This window comes from Phragmites australis, chromosome 8 (assembly GCF_958298935.1).
Source record: "Phragmites australis chromosome 8, lpPhrAust1.1, whole genome shotgun sequence".
NCBI classification, from domain to species: domain Eukaryota; kingdom Viridiplantae; phylum Streptophyta; class Magnoliopsida; order Poales; family Poaceae; genus Phragmites; species Phragmites australis.
This window is the reverse complement of record NC_084928.1, coordinates 26,209,977-26,231,685: the sequence shown is the minus strand read 5'-3', so window position 1 is coordinate 26,231,685 and position 21,709 is coordinate 26,209,977. Positions and strand designations below refer to the sequence as shown.

Sequence of the window (21,709 nt, the reverse complement as noted above, 5' to 3'; positions counted from 1 at the left end):
CCGGCTTCGTCGTGTGGGTTTCTGTCCTGATGGGCCGGCCTATTCACCTGCTCTGCGCCTCGGGCTTTTTCCTTGACCAATCGGGAAGCCCATTTATGCAGGGTGAATCGAAGTCAATCGGCAGCTCCTGCCGTCGGCCGTGGTGAGGGTCAGGGATGATCCTTTTTCAGTTTTTTTTTTTATAGTTTCCGTTTTTCCGGTTCTTAGGCAGGAACAGGATGAAAATGGGACAGTATTGTTCAGAAACAGGACTGAAAATAGGTGAGCCTCATCCCGTCTATTTTCTAGGAATCTCGTTTTTATACCGTCTCGGACTCCTGCTAATTAGAGTTAGTATCCTGCACGTATATGCACAATACAATAATGTGTGTTTTGTGTCCTTTTTGTGCCTGTCGTCTTATATGCACCTAACTTAGCATACTTTTGATCGTCGTCTTATCTGCATGTAACTTGGCTTTAACATCGGTTTATAGCATACAAAAATCATATCAGTAGTAATTGGACTGCTTATTTAATCTTTATTTTTGGATCGGTCAACAAATCAGAGATGGTGCCAATTCATTGTTGTTCGAGCAAATCCAATTGAGGATGAATAGGGAGTACTCACCGGTTTTTGTCTGGTACCGATATATTTTTGTTTGAATTGATTTGTTTTCGTATAACCGGCAATTCTATATTTGTTTTTATTTTCGATTTTTCCATTTTTATTTTTGTTCAGTTGAGAAAATATAAAAGTGAAAATAATAAGGTGGTTTTCCCTACTGTTCTCGTTCATTTTTCATTCCTAGCTGTGGTGGAATAAGCTCCTGCCCCCCTCCCCCGAAAAAGAAGCTCCTGAGGATGATTAGTAGAGGTAGTTGTACTTTCTATCTACAGGGATCAAATCTCAGGATGGTTAGTGAAGGTGGAATTTTTTTTAAGTAGTAAGTGACTACCCGTCGACAGCAAGATGTATATGGTAACTTCATTAATCTTCAAACTATCCATCACTGGTCTTCAGTAGATGTTATAGGTGTGTACGTATAGTGGTACGAGTATGTACGAGTTATGGTAGTGTTTATCTAAAAAAAAAAAAGAAGAAGCTCTTCTCATTGCAATCATGTGATGCAGTTTGTTCGCAAGTCACTGAACATTGCCCCGTTGCCGCACCATCATATCACCATACCTTTTTGAGCTCTCACGGGCTACCTACAGCTCGTGATGAGGATGACTTTTCAGTTCAGGCAACTTGTTTATGAGCTGCCGATATTGGTTACAACGCCTAGGAGAGGCAAAGTAGCAAACCCCTGTATAAAAATGTTTTTTTCTAAAAAAAACAAGTATAAAAACGGGTTTAGGCAAATGGATAATATGATCAAATAGTTAAAATGGATTCATGCTACATGTCTGCCTCGCCTATATGTTTCTGCAAATAATATAATGTAATGGTGGTTGTTTATTGGAGGAAGAAGATGAGGGGGATGACAACCAAGGAGGTCGCCGGCTGCTATGGTGAGCGGTGGCTAGGGTTTTGAGCTCAAGGAGCCAACGGTGTGAGAGAGAGAGGGCGAGAGTCGGCCAGGCGTCAAGTGCCTGGACTCAAGAAGAAGGGTTTTCCTTCTAATTCTTGCTTATCTCTTCTTTGATGATTTGTCTCTATTTATTTAGATAGGCCAACTTGGTCCCTAAGTAACTTATTACAATTTGAAAAGTTCTAAAAAACACTAATCTACTTAACGACCAAGAAACAGCATAGACCTGATCGCCACTATAGTACCCGCTAGTGGGCTTTTGGGACGGCCAGTCTTATTTGGCCATGGGCTGCATCTTTACCTATGACACCTCTCCCCCATTCACTTGCAGCTCGTCCTTGAGCTACTAATTGGGAAAAGCTCTACATGCTGCAAGGTGGGAGCCGTGGTTGAAGCCCGAGGAAGTCACATGTTGAAGAACGAGTTTTGCTCCCATACGGCTCCCTGGCTTGACGAGGCAGGGCCGGAGATGGTTTATGAAAAACTCCATTCGCCTTGTGATGATGATGATGTTGGTGGCCTAGAGTCCATGGAGCACGTAGATGATTGCATCGCCATTGATGTAGGTGAAGGAGGTAGACTCGCCGATGAGCGTGATGAAGATGTGCATCATGACGACGCCATGTTTTGTGCTGGAGATGTCATCGAAATCCATGTACATAGTTGTTGTGCCCGTTGTTGAATTCCTACAAGACAAAGTTAATGTGTACCTTATGGATGTTGATATCTATCATGCACTAGTAGTACGTCAAATGTTGGGCATGGGAATTGAAGATCTTGCACGCAACACACGATCCTACTGGTTCCCATGGGAATGAGGCAAGCAGGTAGGCGATGAGGACTATCCCAAGAGTGATGAATGGCTGGCAAGTGAAGGTTGGTGCGTTGTGTAACCTCCAGATAGCGGAGATTGGTGATACGATGGTTGTAGGTAGGGCTGCTGGTGGAACAACGATCTCCAAACCATGTTGTGTGACGATGTCGATGACCTTGTTGGAGATGCTATGGACGGGAAGGTTGGACATGTGTTTCTCCTGAACGCTGATGGCTGCTGGATGTAATGGAGGTAGAGCAACCCTTGTCGGTGTAGAACGCCCAAAGATGAAGTTGTTGACAACTGGATGGGCGCGGTCATTGATCTTGGTTGACTGCGGTAGAAGAGGACAGTTGATCGACCCAACACGACCGTCGAAAAAGCAAGCCTGGGGGACATCCAGTGCTATTGGGGTGGTTCATGGTCGCTCCGCCATTGTTGAAGTAGAAGCAACAGTGTCATGGAACATGGAGATGGTTGTGACCTTAGAGCCTTCTCTCGCCATTGAAGGCAAGGTAGTCGAGGAGGGGTACCGCATGTAGCTGTTGTAGAAGGATGTGAATGACAACGTACGAGATGGCGAACCTGAGGGCATAGAGGACTCGTCGTTGAAGGAGATGGTCGACGAGCAGAGGCAAGTGGTCGATGCCGAAGAGATGCAAGGGGTGGTTCGAGGATTGACTCGGTCACTTGGGGTGAAGGAGGTCGAATCAGGTGGCTGGTCTACGCCACTGGGTACGAAAGTCATCGTCGGATCAACGTCATTGTAGGGTCATTTGGTGTTGAGTTCGAAGGTTTCCCAATGAAGGACTTGCAGATCGGCAATGATTCAGTGACATCAAACGCACTAGAGCCTCCTGCCCTGAGCGTGAACTCCAGGTCGACCATGGATGGCGAATGAGAGTCCGTGACTATTGAAGTGCCATAAGCCTCAGTGAGGGACTCCGTGACCGCAGACACCGCAAAATCCTACGTAGTGGCTATGTGTTCCTCCTGAACATTGTGGGTTGAGGAAAGGAAGTCTTCGATCACATTCTCAGTAACTTTTGTAGAAGATGAGACGGCGCCATGCGTGTTGGAGAAGATGTCATTGGCAGACGACGTGCGAAGGTCAGGGAAGCTGGTCAACTCCTAATGAACAGTATCATAGGTAATGTTCACGCCGCGTGTAGTAGAATCCACATGAAACTGTTCGCCTTGTGCTGAGGTGGAAGAAGCATCCCGAAAGGCGATGTGGTGGTGAGCCTAGTGAAGTCGTGAAGGACAGCGTCGATGCCGGCGGAGGAGTCATCATCGGGCACACCTATTGGGACATGGGTAGCATCGCCTGGCGTCGAGGTAGGTGGAAGACTGGCATAGAGGGAACACCGATGTTTGATGTATAGGCGATGTTGCGGGTCATCTGCCGATGGACGTCGAGAAGCGTTGGTCATGACCTCCGATGAAGCTGTTGATGGCAGGACAATGGCATCATGTTGCAGATCATCCTTGTTGGTACATGCATCTGAGGCTAGCGATCGGTGCGGTAAGGGGAAAGAAAGCTTAGGTGTCTCCTTTGGATCCCGAGAGCCATTGAGGGTGGCAAATAAATCAGCAAACTATTGTCAGCGTTCTTGGTAGAATTCCTCAAGTTGCTTACACAGATCAGCCTATGATGGCACAGTATCAGAGACGAGTGGAGCATGAAGATTGGAAGAAATTGGAGCGGCATGGGTAATGTTCACGGATGGAACAGTGTCACGACTACTATTCACACGATGAACATTACTGCTAGTAATGTTCACGTGAGGACCAACCATGTGGTTGTCGTTGTCGAGGTTGATGGGGACCTTTGTGATCGCATATGCGCATGTAAATCTTGAGTTGACTGTAATCCTTCCTGACGAAATTTATGATATCAGAGTGGGCTCTGATACCAGATGTAATAGTGGTTGTTTATTAGAGGGAGGAGAGGAGGTGGATGATGACCATGGAGGTTGCCGACAGCTAGGGTTTTGAGCGCAAGGAGCCAATAGCATGAGAGAGAGAGAGAGAGGGCGAGGGTCGGTCACGCGTCAGGCGCCTGGACGCAAGAAGAAAGATTTTCCTTCTAATTCTTGTTTATCTCTTTATTGATTATTTGTCTCTCTTTATATAGAGAGGCTAACTTGACCTCTAAGTAATCTATTATAATTTAAAAAGTTCTGAAAAACCCTAATCTACTTAACGGCCAAGAAATGGCGTGGACCTGGCTACCACTACAGTACATATGGTATTGTTCACATGAACAGTACTCGCGAGTGGGCTTTTGGACCGGCCGATCTTATTAGGCCATAGGCTGGATCTTGACCCATGACATGTAATTTCAGAAAATTCATCAAGGTTTTAGGCAAATGGATAATGTTTGATCCGTCTTCACTCCTGTTGGGCAACTATGATCTATCGCCAATTGCCACACACATATCACTCTCACATTTTCACACAACTTAGAATAGCTCTTTTATAATTACATCAATGAATTTTAGTTTGGGAGACACCGTCGTGGCGTTCAAGGAACATAGAGTTTATTTCAACACCTAATATAACACTTTAATTTCTTGTTTTTCTTACAAGTATTCACAAATAATTAATTTAATGTGCTTTCAATTTTCAAGTAAATAAAACTATTTGGTTTTGAACCACAACCACACCACATAGTCATACCAAGGCCTTGGTACATGCTCAACCTCTTGCTAATGTTTGTGATATAGAATTACACCGGTGCTAACAAACTTCTAGCTTTGTCTTGTTGGGCAACTCTAAGATATACCTTTAATTGAAAGAAAGATGCTCCTCCCTAAAAGAGTGAAAGAAAGATGTCCTTTGATTCTTCGAGAACCAAAATCTTGGTACTAACTTTTATTTGCGCACCATCCATGAACTCAAGGAGTATGGGTACACTACTACACGAAGACTCATCTCAGATGATTTCCAAGCTGTCAAAGATTATGGGTCAATGGTAATCGGGTAATTATCCCAGATATTTGTTTTTATGCTAAAGAATGAACATATTAGCGCTGAAAAATTAGAGAAAATCAACTAGGAAGTCCGCCCTCAACTATCCACATGGTCACATGTCACAATTGACCAAGTCATACGATTTTTTGTGCTCATGCAATTCCAAGGACTTAACCTGTGACCTCTTGACTCCACTCGAACCCACCTAACCAACTCACTCGACACACATTGCTAAGTGCAATAGAATATGTATTCCTTTTGATCTTGTTGCCCGAATATTTCAGCAATTATTTAGGTATCTAGATGGCTTCAAATGAAAAAGTTATCAACGACATAGTTGTAGATCTCATCGAGATCTACAACTTTCATATAATGTTATTTTTCTCATATGACTTCGTACGAATATTATGAATTTCTGAACATCTCACAACAAACAAGCAAACTGACACTTATTTTTCACGACTTCATCATGAACCAATTTAAGCATTGATGAGTGCATCATTTCATATTTCATCCAATTTTGAACTGAGTTGGCCCATATGAAATTCAGACAAGAGTTTCAATGAGTGCATTTCAGATATACTATATGTTAATTATTTTTTAGTACTTAAGCATCACATATATTATATTTTCACTATGTAAGCACGATGAAAGGAGTTGAGCCCCATAAGTTATGGATACCAAAATTGATTGTGAATTAGATTTAGAAAACAAGATAACTTCGAATAAAAAAAATTATCAACTACAAAGTTATAGTTCTCTTCAAGAACTATAGTTTTTATATAAATATTTTCTACATCCAACTCCATATGAATATGTTATGAATCTTCGAATATCTCACTATAAACTTGAAAAATAACACTTGTTTTCCCTGGCTTCATCATGAAACTACTTAAGCATTGCATATATTATCAACTATGTAATTACTTCCATTAGACTTTATCCTTTAACTAACATATATTATTTACTGTTTCATGTTTCCTTCAACTTGGAACTGAGTTGGCTAACATGAAAGCCCAAGAAGAGCTTTGATGAGTACATTTCATATCTACAACATGTTAATTATTTTTAGTAATTAAGCATTGCATATATTACCATTTCATCATGTTATTATTAGTTTTACCTTTTTTTCATATATTTAGTAGTGCTATATACTCCCACGAGTGAAACATGACAAAAGGAGTCGAGCCCTATAAGCTACAAATGCCAAATTGATTATAAACCAGATTTGAGCACTTTGATGTCTTCAAATAAAAAGTTGTCAACTATAAATTTGTATATCTTATTGAGAGCTATAATTTTTATATAAAATTTATCTACATCTAACTTCGTATAGAAAGTTATGAATTTCTGAAGATGAACTGCAAACTTAAAACTAAAAATATTAATTGTGAAAATATTATCCCCAAGGTTCATGCTTGGAACAGTCTGGGGTATTATACCTAACAGGTCCTGCTTCGAACCATCTGAGATAAGTTTGAGCCTTATATCTTATCCTAGACGGTTTCATGTCTGAACAGTCCTAATATTTTATCTTAGATAGTTCCAAAGGAACCATCATAGACAAGACATCTCATATGACTATTTGTGTGGTAGTGGTACCACATGTTAACTTGGAATGGGGATACAAAGCCCTTGTAGATTTTTTTAGCCATCTTGGATTAGGATGATTTGCGTTACAACTCACACGCGCAGGTGACACAAGTCTTGATTCTTTTGTTAGATGTCCACAACCATGCAAACAATTTGTTAGGTATCAGGTAGAATTTTTGTTACTACGTGGCAAATGACCAATAGATGGGTCACAAAATGGATGCTGCTACTTCGGCGCACGCGCGAGCCAGTAAACTCGCTCCCCTTCCGAAATCCCCTCCTTTCCTTTTTTAAAAACTTTTTTTCCCTCCATGTCTTTCTATTTTTGGAAAAATTTCTAAAATATTTTTCTATCTAAACTTTTGAGAGCTCAAACTTTTGAGAAAAAGTTAACGAGAATTTTTTTAAGAAAAAGTTAAGAAAAGTTTTGTATCGGGACATTAGTAGGCTCTGTGGACCTTTCACATGGACCTGCGACTTGGGCTGCTAGCGCGCACCCGCAGAACAAGATTTTCGTCACAAAATGCCACCAACAACCTAGTAGAAACTACACATACACTGTCACATGTTCAGTGTGCATAATTAGATGTAGCATATCTAGAAAGAGATATAGACAGTGTGCCACATAATCTTGACGAACATATTTGTTATTGTTGTTGGAAAAGGAACACATAACCCAGCTGGAGAGGGCATATTCTGGGCACTAGTAACAAAATATGGCCATGGCCCATGAGAATCAAGCAAACAAGTACGTGGATGAATACCCTATCTACCACCTAAATTTGTATTTCTCTGTAAGGAGGAGCTCAGGCATGACATACATTATGAATGTTTGCAAGCATGCATAACTCTAACTTATGATGCTTGGTTAATTATCTTTATTCACTTTATAGATCACACACATGTATCCCGATAGTCTTTACACCATATGTTAACAAACTTTTTTTAGAAGAAGGTCCCTTGACCCGCCTTCTTTGGAGGCCATGCGGGACGAGGGAACAAACCCCTGCCGACTCAACTCATCCTTGAGTGTTTTGCCACTGGGCTATAAGCCCATCCGCATATGTTAATAAACTTTGTCCCTACATCAAATCCTAAGGCTCTTTTGTGGCTATAAAAGCATGCCTCTATCCCACAACACTTGCATTGGTCAAGTTTCTATAGCCTCTTCAATAGTCATGGCAACTAATAGTTTCTCTCTAGTTTCTTTCTGCTTTTGCATCCTTCTCTAGCCATAGCTCCATAGCTCAGTTGTTTGGTCAACAAACAAGCCCGTGACAAAGCTATCATCAAGGAGGTTTTAGGGAGTGTAAATGTGATAGGTTGCAAGCATTTGAAGTGCTTCAAAGATTGAGGTCAGAAGCAAGGGTTACTAAGTACTTTGATGAGGCAAATGAGCAATTCCGTTGCACTAGCATATTTACCATCCGTCGTGTTATTGAACCTCAAGGCCTTCTATTACCTCAGTACACAAACACTCATGGTCTAGTCTACATTACCCAAGGTTTGTGTAACAATTGGTGTGGTGACAACATTGTGTATATTTTTTTTACAATATGCTATATGTGAAACTAATCCACAACACTTTTGATTTTTGACATTGACATTTATTGTTCACTTGTAGTGAGTGGTACTACTGGGTTAACTTTCCTTGGACACATCGAGGATGTATCAGCAACAATACCAATAGTATGAGCAAACGATACTCACTTTCGAGATAAGCATTAGAAAATTTTAACCCAACAGAAAAGTGTAGAGATGAGCATAAAAAAATCCATCGCTTTCGATAGGGACATGTCATTGCACTTCTAGCTGGAGTTGCCCATTGGTTGTACAATGATGGTCGTGCACCGATTGTTGCTATCTATGTTTTTAACATAAGCAACAATGCTAATCAGCTAGAGCCTAGACAAAATGTAACTAAGGGTGTGCCAATATGATGGGTTGAGCTTTCTTTCACAAGTATATCTTCTTCTTTTTTCATTGTATGCCAATATTTAATTCTTTCTACTTGATATGAATGATTAGGAATTTCTATTGGCCGGTCGGTAACAATAGGAGAGATCAGCAATTGCCCGAAGGTGCAGTTTAGCAACACACTGGGCGAAACATATTCAATGAGTTCAACATCAAGTTGCTAAATGAGGCATTTAGCATCGGCAGAGAGATGGCCCAAAGGCTTCAAAGTCAAAATGACCAATGGAGCGAGATTGTTCACGTACAACATGGGCTTCAAATGTTGAGACCCACTGCAACACCACAACAACAAGAACAAGAGCAGTACCAAAAATATATCAAGAAGGACAATCGAGAAGGGGCCAATGCAATGGTTTGGAGGATAATTTCTATAAGGTGAAGGCAAGGATCAACATCGAGGATCCTAATCCTGCAAACACCTAGAACCTACGCGCGGGAAGAATCACACATCTTAACAACCAGAAGTAGTTCCCTATCCTCGACATGGTGCAAATGGGTGCTAAGAGGGTGAATCTATACCATGTATCGATGAAAGTACATAATATCTCTTTTGAAATTTATTTGGTGAGTGATGCAAAATTAGCAAAACAAATTATGACACAAATTTTGGAATTGCAAGTGCAGAATGCCCTTCTTTCACCATTTTGGAACATTAATGCTCACAGCATGGTGTACATGATCCAAGGACAAGCCCACACTACAACAGAAAGGCCCTTTAGTGCTAACTCAAAAGGGCCCTTCAGTGCCCATTTTCCAATCGGTAGTGATTGGTCAGCACTGAAAGTCACCCCCAATCACTGCCGATTGTAAACCGACACTGAAAGTAGTTCTTGGGAGAAAAAAAAGAGTAAACGAGCCAGCTCGATTGAGCCAACTCGTATGCCGTTGCCATCATGGCCGCTCGCCTCGCCGGTGAAGCATTGCTCTGTCCTGCATAAAGAAATTATGGGGTACGAAGGCCACCGCTGCCACAGAAACCGCAAGGCACGAAGGCCGCCGCAGCCACAGAAACCGCGGGGCATGAAGGATCTTTGTGGATCCCGCCGCTCACCACCGTGGATCCGCACCACTTACCACCGTGGATTCCGCCGCTCACACCATGGATCCCACTGCTCACCAATGTGGATGCCACCGTGGATCTCTGACCCTAGCGAGATCCATGGCTGGATCTGTCGGATCCCGCCGTGGATCTCGCAAGGGGCGGAGTTGCTGGTCGGTGGGGGAGGCTGGGACGAGGAGGCTGGTGAGGGGATGAGGGAGAGAGAGAGAGAGAGAGAAGGGTTGGTGGGGTAGGAGGAGGAGGCTGGTGGGGGAGGAGGAGGAGGACAGCGATGGGGGAAGAGATAAGGTGGAGAGAGAAGAGGAGGTGAGGGAGAGAGGCCCGGGATCGAATGCACGAGGAGATAAGGTGGAGAGAGCTGAGCCGCGGATGTGAGGTGAGCCAGAAAGTGATTCAATAAAAATGTTGGGTCCGCCTCTCTTAGCAGCACCGGTTTAAATTAAAAGTCAGTACTGATAGTATTAGTGTCGATTTTTGTATGAATCGGCACTGATAATAACTTATTAGTGCTGGTTTTTTTAAACCGACATTGATATTGATTTCCTTACAAACCGGCAGTGATAATCGCATCAATATCGGTTCTGATCTAACCAGTACTAATAACTCGACTTGGATGATTAGTTCTGTTGTAGTACCAAGTTGAGGACGTTAACAATCATGGTAGGACAGTTCTCCTTCCCAGTGATGACACGTGTTTTCTCCCTCTCTCTTCTCTTCAGCCCAACCATTGAATCAGATGATGTGTGGCTGGATCAAGATCTGATAAAAATCTTTTATAAAAAGGTTCTATAAAATTTCCTTCTGTATTTAATAGTGCGGTGGGCCCTGGACAGTTGTTGACCATACCTCGGCAATACGTGGTTGTGAAGAAGGCGGCGCGTCAAGGATGCCGGTACGAGTACATTGCCTTCGAGACTAATGCAACTCCATGGTGAGTCGCATTGCAGGAAAGAACTCCGTCCCAACTCCCAAGAGCCTTTCCGGTCGATGTCATTGCAAACACATACCGCATCTCCAGAGAGGAGGCCAGGACGAGCCTAAAAAACAACAGAGGACAAGAGCTTGTCGTATTCGCTCATAGGTACCCCCAAAACGAGCTGTCAAATCCGTGTGAATGAAGATGAGTCATCTTCTAGTGATGAGCCTTCGGAGTGGTAGTTCTATATTTGTATGATGACAATATTAATAACAGTTCAGTATGTTCATTTCTATGTTCCTTTGTTTTCCTCTTGACTTAAACTGTCCTTACTTCCTTTGGCAATCTCGGGTGCCAAAAGAGTTTTAGTCATGCAAGCAAGAGATCTTATTAAGAATGGACAGAGAATAAAAATCGTAGAGAAAAGTTACCGGAGCCCACCAGGATTGTCCTCAAGGGCAAAAAAGTTGTTGTCCGAAGTTGTTTGAATTCTAGACAATATAGAAATCCTCCTTCCGCATCATGAAAGAAATTTTCCTTTATGATGCGAAATTGGAATTTATACTTTGACGGCTTAAAATCCGTTTCAGTCAATATAGAAATTCCTGCATTAAATAAATTGAGCATAGCTCATATCATTAGGATCTGGTGGTGAAACACCCATTAGGTTTGAGGCTAAACTCGACAGGAGTAATAATAATTTTTAAGATTAAATCTTTAGAAAAAAATAGTGCATGCCCGCGTGAGTGTATATGTGCATGCTCTATGTGAGGTAAGATGTATTTGAAAAAAAACAGAAATCCCTGCGTTAAGCCATTGGGCATCCCCGCCGTTCCATCCAGCACGCACGGCGGAAAAATGTACGTGCGTCTGACAGGAAATCCCAACACCAGGTTGTAGCCACTCCAAAGTGAAAGTCCAACCAACCAGCTCGCAGCTTCCCAACCGATCCCGTCCCCGCGCGACACCTCCCTTGGCTTCTACAAAACGCCTCTCCTCTCACCAAGATCCCAATCCAAGTATGCCACGACGTGACACTGATCACGCAAATCATACACACGATCCCGGCACGGCGAGTCCTTGTCGCGTTAGGTGACCTCTCTTCCACACCTGTTCTGCTCTGCTCACCAGTTTTTTAGTCCTCCCGCCCGAGACGCAAGCTGCATTTCCGATTTCTATATCGCGCCCAGCCGAGGCTCTCCAGCACCCACCAATCGAGACGGGATGGAAGCTCAGCAGCTCTGCCTCGTTTGACCTGTCCTTCCTTCTATATATTATCGAAGTCGAAGCTTGCTTGATCCCACGCAGATCGCCGACGGCCACGTTGCCCATGAACTGGTCAAGTACGGCCCCGGGGAAAAGAAAAGGGGAAGGGAATCATTCAACAGCTCGCTGCGGCTGCGCTGCGCACGTACCAGATGAGGTTACCGTCGATGACAAGGTAGTCAGCGTGTTCTTCCGTGCTTGCTGGGCGCTGGTATCTGCTTTGATCGAGGAAATGGAGGGTGGTTCTTGCGGCGGCGTCGGGCAGATGGGTGCTTCGTCTTCGGCGGCGCAGGGGAGGGTGGGCGCGACCAACCTCGGGAGGCTGCGGTGCGCGCGGCAGCAGGGGAAGCAGGGCGTCAGGGGCGCGGGCGTCACGTCCTGGCACCTCAGAGTGTTCGCGGCGGTCGTCGGGGTCATGGGCTGCGTCCTGCTGGCCGCGTCCCTCGTCATGTCCGCGGTGCACCAGCTGCAGTTCAGGAACGGCGCCATCTCCAGGAACTTCAGGGGGCTTCAGGTATGCGGCCAGCTAATTCGGATCATTCCATTCCTACTTTTTTGTTGGTCCGATTTTTTTATTCAGTTTGTTGGTCTAATTTTCACACTCTGTTGTGATGTCACTTGGCCTTATTACATACCGGCTTTGCCAATGAAGGAGCTTAAGCTAAACATTGTAAGGAAGGAACCAGCAGAGCAGATAATGCACGGAAGACTTCTGCATATGGCAACTTCTGCTGTTACAAAAGGTTTGATGACCATACCAATTACTTTCTTACCAGCCTCTCCCAGTTTCCTGTTGTTCATGCTGCAACTTTTCCCTCCCTGCCAGTGCAGAACGAATCTGGAACTGAAAACTTCGCACTATGGGAAGAGCCCTACAAACAAGCGCGTAAATGGAAGCCCTGCGCTGCTAAGCACAGCTTGGTCGATGAAGGTAACACTTTGTTCAAACAGCTAGTGTAATAAACAGTTACACTAACAAAATCCGGGTGACATAAATTCTTCACCCGCATCTAAAATTGCTCTGCTGCATGTTACATCGATGTGGTCGAAGTCGAACATCCTCATTTCATAAATTTGACATTAGAAGCACTACTCTTGTCTCCTGACACCTAGATTTGTTCTCACAGAGCCTGACGAGAACAACAACGGGTTCATACTGGTCAGCGCAAATGGCGGTCTGAACCAACAGCGTGTGGCTGTAAGGATTTAGTGCTGAAATGCTCACAGGCTGAATTCTACGTCTTGATATTCAGTAGCTGAATGAGTTCCATATTCCAGGTGTGTAACGCTGTTGTCGTTGCTGCTCTGCTTAATGCTACCCTAGTCCTCCCAAGGTTCCTTTACAGCAGCGTGTGGAAGGACACAAGGTTAGTACTACCAGTATGTACTGATACAATGCACATTTTGTTTCTTCAGTTTCCAACATACATCATCATGGATCTACTGATTGCATTATATGAAGAGGAAGCTCCCCAGACTGAAACTTACATTAGCTAGCAGACAAAACATGTAGAGTACTCAAAATGATCAAACTCAAACAATTTGACAATTTTTATTTACTGTGCTTGATATACCTCCCTTTTCAACAGTCAGTTCGGTGACATCTATCAGGAAGATTACTTCGTGAACTACATAAAGAGTGATGTGCGTGTTGTGAAAGATTTACCACCTCACCTTCAGTCACTAGATCTTGAAGCAATTGGCAGCCAGGTTGGTGCCTCAGCCCTGCTCTGAAACTTCAGACACCTGCTTCTCAGAGCGTGGTCATTTTATCAGATACACTTTGCTCAAATTTCACTCTTGCCCTCGTTACAGATCACTGATATGGACATTACCAAGGAGGCTGAACCATCTGAATTCATCAAATCTGTTCTTCCGATTCTCCAGCAAAATGGCGTTGTTCATTTCTTCGGATTCGGAAACCGGCTTGGCTTCGACTCAGTGCCTGTCCATCTGCAGGTAACAATTTGTCTTCCTTACCCCCCTTTTTTTTTTCCGAGATGAACAATGCACCATTTCTACACTCTGTTTTCCTTATCACGATTATACTGTTGCAGAGGCTGAGATGCAGATGCAACTTCCACGCTCTCAAGTTCGTCCCTGAACTCCAGCAAGTAGGCTCCCTGCTGGTCCAGCGGCTGCGCAAAGTGGGAGCCATGCAGACGGAGGTGGACAAGCAACTGTTCGGGAACAACATGCTCGATCCAGCCTTCGCTGAGAACCACACCGCCGGCGCGTCAAACAGGTACCTCGCCCTGCACATGAGATTCGAGGAGGACATGGTCGCCTACTCCCTCTGCGACTTCGGCGGCGGCGAGGAGGAGAGGAGGGAGCTGCAGGCGTACAGGGAGACCCACTTCCCGACACTCGCGATGCGCCTCCGGAACACGTGTGTGCGCCATTGCTGTCCTGCTGCCTCTTGCACTGAGCGTTTCTTCGTCTTTGCCCTCATTTGCCAAGAACCGGTCACGTACTGCATTGTATGACACTGTCGTTCGTGCCGCAGCTCGGTGTCGCCGGATGAGCAGCGCAGCCTGGGAAGGTGCCCGCTGACGCCAGAGGAAGCAGGCCTCGTCCTCTCCGCGCTCGGCTACGACCACCGGACGTTCATCTACGTCGCCGGGTCGCAGATATACGGCGGCGGCCCACGGCTGCGTCCCCTGACGCGGCTGTACCCGAATCTGGTCACCAAAGAGGACATCCTCACCGCCGACGAGCTCGCGCCATTCAAGAACTTCTCTTCACGGGTAAGATCAAAGTTATGTCCTAGCAGCATTGGTTCTTGATTTGAACTAGCGCTGTTCATGTGCTCCGGGTACCGATCGAGGAGTTAACCTGCCATTGCCGCGCATTGCAGCTTGCGGTGCTGGACTTCATCGCCTGCTCCTCGGCGGACGTGTTCGCGGTGACGGACTCCGGGAGCCAGCTCTCGTCGCTCGTGTCCGGGTACCGCATCTACCACGGCAGGGGCCGCGCGCCGACGCTGCACCCGAACAGGAAGCGGTATGCGCAGGTACTGTCCGAGGAAGGGAGCATTGAGTGGGGCGGGTTCCAGAGGAGGGTGAGGCAGATGGTGGAGGAGTACAAGCGGGTAAGCCCGCGGCCGAGGGGCCGGAGCGTCTACCGGGAGCCGAGGACGCCCGGGTGCATGTGCAGGGCCGGCGGCGACGGCAGCGTCGATTTCTGATGCTCAAGGTTGCAGCGTCGGTTAATATCATACGGCTGTTCTGCTCCATTCTTTTGTGCATAGCTCACTGGTTAACTTTGAATTCTTTCAGTAGCTCAGGATACATGTCAGGAAAGGTGATACAGTGTTGAGCCCAATAGTACGGTTGTAACACAGCTTTACAAAAGAGGAGTTGTACAAAAGTGAAACGTGCCAGGCTTTAATACATCTTTCATATGCTATCGCTCTTAGTCAGAAAAAGATCTCTCGTCGATAAGTTTAGAGTAAAGTTCAGGGCTCTGGAACGCAAAACCTTGCATACATATACTTATTAAGATTATTTATTTGTGTTAAGATTGTACTTGAGAGGTTCGTAAAAATATTTATGAGATAGGTAAGGATAAAAGGGATGAATGAATGAGTAGGATGAAAAGGGTTCGAAAACGATTAGAAGTAGCCTAAACTATTTTCACTTTTATATTTTTTTTCAAAAACGAAGACGATAACAATAATATCGGAAACAAATATGACGTTGATAATAAAAAAAACTAGAAACGGTGTTATTGAGACGGAAACATGCCGATATCAATAGAAAAATAATAATTCAAATCCAAAAGAACATATATATATATATATATATACACACACACAACACAACGCTGCCTCAAACTATCAAACATGCACGCACACTAGCTAATTTCGTCTGCTCAGTCTGTCTATCAAACACAGCAACATATCAGCATGCCGATTAGTATATGTACCATGACTCCATGAGCGCTTTTGGTTTCAAAATGGGTTTGGATGTTCTGAACATACTGAAAAACGCAAGTTTTTGTTTTTTTTCCATTAAGTTGAAGGGGCACGAGCATAATTTTGAAAGAGATATCTGTGCAGCACAATTAGACATTGGAGGGTTTGGAGTCCGTCAATTTGGCACTGGCGGGCGTCGGCTGGCATTGGGTCTGACCTCGGACGAGTGATGAGTCTCATAAGTCGGACGGGAGGGACTGTCGGACTGGGATGTTGGCTGTTGCCTAGAGGCTGGAGCCCTAGACTGTTGGGCCATGCACCATGGGCTAAGGAATTGGAGAATTACTGTTGAAAATTTTCGGTCTAAAATGGAAAACTTAAAGACGATAAAGGTGGCCTAAATCATTTTCGCTATCATTTCTATATAGTTTTACCGTTTCTATTTCTATTTTTTCAAAATATCATTTCCGGCATTTACAGTCGAAAAAGTTCGAAAACATCTTTGAAGTTCCGAGTTTTACTGTTTTTTTTTCATCCCTAAATATAAGGTGAGAGAGATGTATTGTTGAGATAAACCGTGTGTGCATATAGACATATATAATTGCATTTCTCATACTTATATAAAATTATCACAAAACTAATGCTTTGAAGTCCTAACACAAAACTACCCATACTTAGCATATATCTATAGGGTCTGTCGATGGATCGTCAATTCGTCATCCAACAGCCCACGTTTTGGTACTTTTTAGTTTATCTATTTCTCTTAACGGACCCGCTGCTGTGTTTGTACCCGTTATAGGGCTGTGACTTGTGGGCCTAACAGTCTCGTGGGCGGGCTTGTTGTGGGCCGGTTTTTCTTTTTTCCATTTGTTAACATTGTCTCTTTTAACAGGTACGTATGTATTAATGTATGTACTGAGCCCTTTTAGTTTGTTAACATTGTCTTTTAACAGATAGTATGTATGAACTAGCAAGGGACTCATACTAATAGCGTGACTAATCTCACTGTAATATTTTATCATGATAAGTTTTGATTAATTATATTTACATTAACTCTTTATTTAGTTATTTGATTTTTTTCTAAGACTATATTTGACATGGATCTTTCTTTTTTCTATTCTAACCCTAATTTCAATTATTTATTTTATTTTATTTGGACTCATTATTTAGATATTTTGCTTCTTAAACCATGTTGAAATCGAATTGCTAATTGTTCATAATTTTTAATTTCAAATTTAGCTGTTTATTAATCGTATTTAATATGGACTCTTTGATTTAATCTAAACCATTAGATGTTCATAACAATAAGTGATTTTGATTTTTTTTCTGATTAACGTGATAATTTCGTGATCTTAAGAGCGAACATGTCAGCTCATTTTACCACTCAAATAATAATATAATAGATGCATGTACTAAATTCTTTAACATGTGGCGGGTCCTTTGAACAGATTGCGGGCTATACCGGATTTACTATATAACTCGCGCACGTTTTTTAACCGGATTGAGAGCTTTCCAAAGAGGAGTTGTACAAAAGTGAAATGTGCCAAAACAGATATCATCCTAGGATTAATAATCTGTGCTATCAACCTTATAACATTTTGGCCAATGTTATACATCAAAGTTTTTGACACATTAGAATGAAGAATATTGTAGTGTGGCGTTTGCAAGCCCCAATATGTGTGGAGCGAATAGTTGCTCGGGAATGTAATTGTGTATCTGAGTAATTAATAAATCTTTCTTTCTCCTCACAATTTTTGACACATTGCGATAAAATTAGTCATTTAAAAAAAAAATCATCAAAAGCATGTTCGCGTCGCTATATTTTAGGTCCCAGCATTCATTGAACTTGTGTTGGGACCGTCGCTTTGGCCTGCAAAACTCTAAAATATGATTTTAGACCAGTAAACTTGTTATGTGGTACATTAGAGATGCACACCTCCGAGTCAGAATCTACATGTTTGTGTGGCATGCTGACTTTGTGGCAATGCGGCCATCTGACATGTGGGTAATGATTATCATAGAAAGAACAAGACAACGACAGATCGAGAAAGGAAGCACACAAGCGGAGATGGCGGTCGTGCACTTAGGTGTGCATGCAAATGATCAGTTGGAGAGAGAGGAATCATCGAAGGAAAAATGGATCGTCCACAGACTCTAAGGTCACGTCGGTAGCAACGACTCGTGGAGAACTAATTAAGGAGGACAAACCTGTCGCCCTAACAAGACACCCCCGCCATCACCTTAATAACCTTACGACACTTCAACTTCACCCTAACACATATCGTCCATTCTAGCAGTAGTGAGCACCAGCACGGCAGCACGCTCCTCACAGCGTGGGGATGTTGTGTGCCCCTCCCTCATTGCGTTTAGCCACCAGAAGCGCTCTGATCACCAAGAACCTCTGCCTTGGTAGCCAAACTCGTCGCTCTATATATGCACCGCCTCCCGCAAAGAGGCCACAAACTCACACTAAAGTTTTCGCTTGCATTGTCTCGAGTCACCAGCAAGCGTAGGCCCGGCGGAGCCAGGATTGGATGATAAACATAATTTTCTCTTAATATTTGCTAATATATTTTCTATTTAAAAAACAAAATACATGTGTTACGATGAATCTATGTTCTATGATCAGTTTAGAACATTTTTTTATTCATACACAAATTCGTTTACAGTAATAAATGTATAATATTTCCTATAATAGATAATGATAGCTATCTATTCAATGTCTTGATATTGCTTTTTATAGTTTGATATTGACTTACTGTAGAAATTGCTAAAAAACATCTATAACTAAAAATAACTATAGCTCAAGTTAATAAAGAGTAGAGTAATGTAACATAAATCATGACGATTAAAGATAAATGCTTTAAAATTGATAAAATTTGATAAGGAAAAACATTTCGTTTAGATGTATTCATAATAACCATGTGTAATAAATTATACTTGATGTCATCTAATACCTGATATGTGTTTTGGAAAAAAATATAATACTCGAAACATATATAGTAAATAAAATGAGCTTATATACCAATTAGATCTTAAGTTATTTATTTTTATATGATACTATATATATATATATATATGATAGCACTATTTTGCACCTGCCCCACCCTGCCACCTGTCCTTGCGTCCCCGAGCACTCCCCCCAACCCCACGCCCCGCCACGCGTCCCCATCTGGCCAAGACCCGCGTGCTCACTCCCTCAAGCCCCGTGCCCGCGCCCCGCCACACGTCCCCCGCATGCCCTTATACCACGCCCCACCACACGTCCCCCACGCACGCCTGTCCCTCGTCCCACACCAGCGCCAGCGTGTGCGCCCTCACTCCACATGGTCGCACCAATGCCACATGGCCGCACCAGTTCGCATGGCTCGTGCAGCATCAGGGCATCATGCATGATCCAAACGATGTTTAGTAGTTCTCATGGTATCAGTAAGTTCAGTAGTTGTCAGTTGCGTAAAAAAATATTCAGCAGTCCTTAATATATTCAATAGTTTAAAGTAGTTTTAGGTTAGTCAATAGTTTTTAGATATTTAGTAGTCGGGTATTCAGTAGTTCTAGGTTAGTCAGTAGTCAGGTATTTAGTAACTCATTAGTTCTTGGTTAGTCAGTTGTGAAAAACTGTTCAATAATTATCACGTGTTCAGTAGTTCTTGGTTTAACCAGTAGTCTAGTATTTTCTTATGGTTTCAGCAGTTTTATAGTTCTTAGTTTAGTTAGTGTTTATATATTTAAGTAGTTCTAGGTTATTCAGTATCAGGATGTAATAGTTTTAGTAGTTTTAGCTTAGTCAATAGTTAATTATACAGTAGTTTTAGTAGTTCTAAATTAATTAGTTGTCCATTGGTGTTTAGTAATTTTAATAGTTTTAGATTGATGAGTAATCCTCATGTATTCAATAGTTTCACCAACCTACCAATTGCACCTGCTGATTGTAGCACGTGGCGGACCTCCAACCTATAGTCAGGGTCATCAACTCACATACATGCATGGGTATCATTTTGCATGGTAGAAACAAGCAAGTCAAGCAGTTGGGCCTTCAACTCGCATGCATGGCTGCCGTTTTGCATGGCCGCCGATTGCTTCTACTAGGCAAAAATCGGAAACGCATGCGCGCGTGTGCGTGCCACTGGCGCAGCTGGGCGCGGATGGCTTGCGGCCACGTGGCGTGGCGTGGCGTGGCTGAGCGAGCTTGTGCGCACAGCGGACGCGTGTACGCGGTTGGGTGTAGGGCGCCGGCGTGGGAGGAGGTTGGGCTAGGCTGTATTAGGCTGTGTGTACAATATTATTTTACATTCTAAGTATGTGTATATATATATAGTGAGTTTAAATACGCATATTTGAATAGTAGACTCACGCCGATAAACCAGGTGCAGAACACATTGCGCTTCTCTTTCACTACCTACATGGTCAAAATACAGGAGCCGGTAAACCGACTTGTGTCACATCATCCAGCATCTCACCCGCCAGGTAAACTTGCATATAGAGAATTTTTTAGTGATCTCAATCTTTTAAATGATATATCTTCCGAATCATAGATCAGATTCTGATCCATTTAAAATATATTGTTAGAAAAAAATGCACTTAACAAAATAAGGTCTAAGAAGATTATATTTTGATAAAGTTTTAGATCGTAACAGAGTTACAACATGTTAGAAAATATAGTTACAATATGATAGATAATCTAGTTATAATATGTATGATTAAGTGTTGACTAGTTACAGTATGGTAGATACTCTAGATATAATATGCTTAACAATATAGTTATAACATTGCCGGTTACAACTTGATCGTAATTAGTTACAATTAGTCAATCTAGACAGGTAAGTTATAATCTCACTATGTATATAGTTGTAACCTTTCTATAACTATAGTTACAACAGATAACTATAATCCCTATATGTTTGTAGTTACAACATATTTATGCATGTAGTTGCATTGGTCGCAATCACTGTTCATGAGATGAGAACGTGTTTGGTCATCCAGTAAACCCATGAGGTAGGTAGGTGAGAGTAGGTAGAGCTGGTATGTGTGTTGATTGCCTAGTTGATTGCCCAGTCAGACACGCGCGGCCTGTGCACACGTGTGAGTGTATATATACACTGTGGAACAACATGGGGCCCGGCCCCTGACTGTGCCTCCTTGCCTGGCCGCTTCCATGCGCCATGGCTACCAGCCACCATAAATGCCCAGTTCCACGCTGTCACACCGTCAGCATGCTACACAGACGGGTAGATGTTGAATGGGGAGGTTATTTGAATCTCTAGTAAACCATTGGACAAGTTTAATGGTTCAAAATTTATAGTTCCAAATGATAGATCCGAACAGGTTTAAGTACCGTTGGCTTTGACCATTTAATGCAACGCGACACAAAGTGCTTAGTTAAACCCATATTGATCTTTGGCGAGTGTTACATACTTTCCCAATTTAGCATTTACCCCATAGAGTTGTTGACCGAAACGAGTGTCTGTAGAAGCTCGGGAGGAAATGTTCAAGTGGCCAATGGCGTTTGCGTCGACCACGGAGCATGAACACACATATGGCCTGGTTGTCAACCATGGAGTGAAGACAGCAAACGCTAAAATTGGCCTTCCTCAACATAGCAAACGGAGGTCATGTCCTCGCTGTATATAAGCTGCCTGTCCCAAGCTCCCAGATCGATCGTCAGCGGCAAATTCAAAGA

General features: G+C 43.1%; 1 protein-coding gene and 1 pseudogene across 1 annotated transcript; both read left to right on the top strand.

Moving 5' to 3' along the window:
* The first annotated feature begins 2,555 nt into the window (after window positions 1-2,555).
* On the top strand, window positions 2,556-11,049 carry LOC133927690 (glutelin type-B 5-like; annotated as a pseudogene).
* Window positions 11,050-11,929: 880 nt separating this feature from the next.
* Window positions 11,930-15,588, top strand: LOC133926856 (O-fucosyltransferase 8-like). The gene is made up of 10 exons (XM_062372992.1): window positions 11,930-12,627; window positions 12,766-12,856; window positions 12,940-13,044; window positions 13,241-13,311; window positions 13,392-13,480; window positions 13,703-13,823; window positions 13,929-14,072; window positions 14,171-14,502; window positions 14,620-14,860; window positions 14,971-15,588. Exons 1-10 carry the CDS (start codon window positions 12,178-12,180, stop codon window positions 15,298-15,300), a joined length of 1,974 nt encoding a protein of 657 aa, XP_062228976.1. The 5' UTR covers window positions 11,930-12,177; the 3' UTR covers window positions 15,301-15,588.
* The last annotated feature ends 6,121 nt before the right edge of the window (window positions 15,589-21,709 follow it).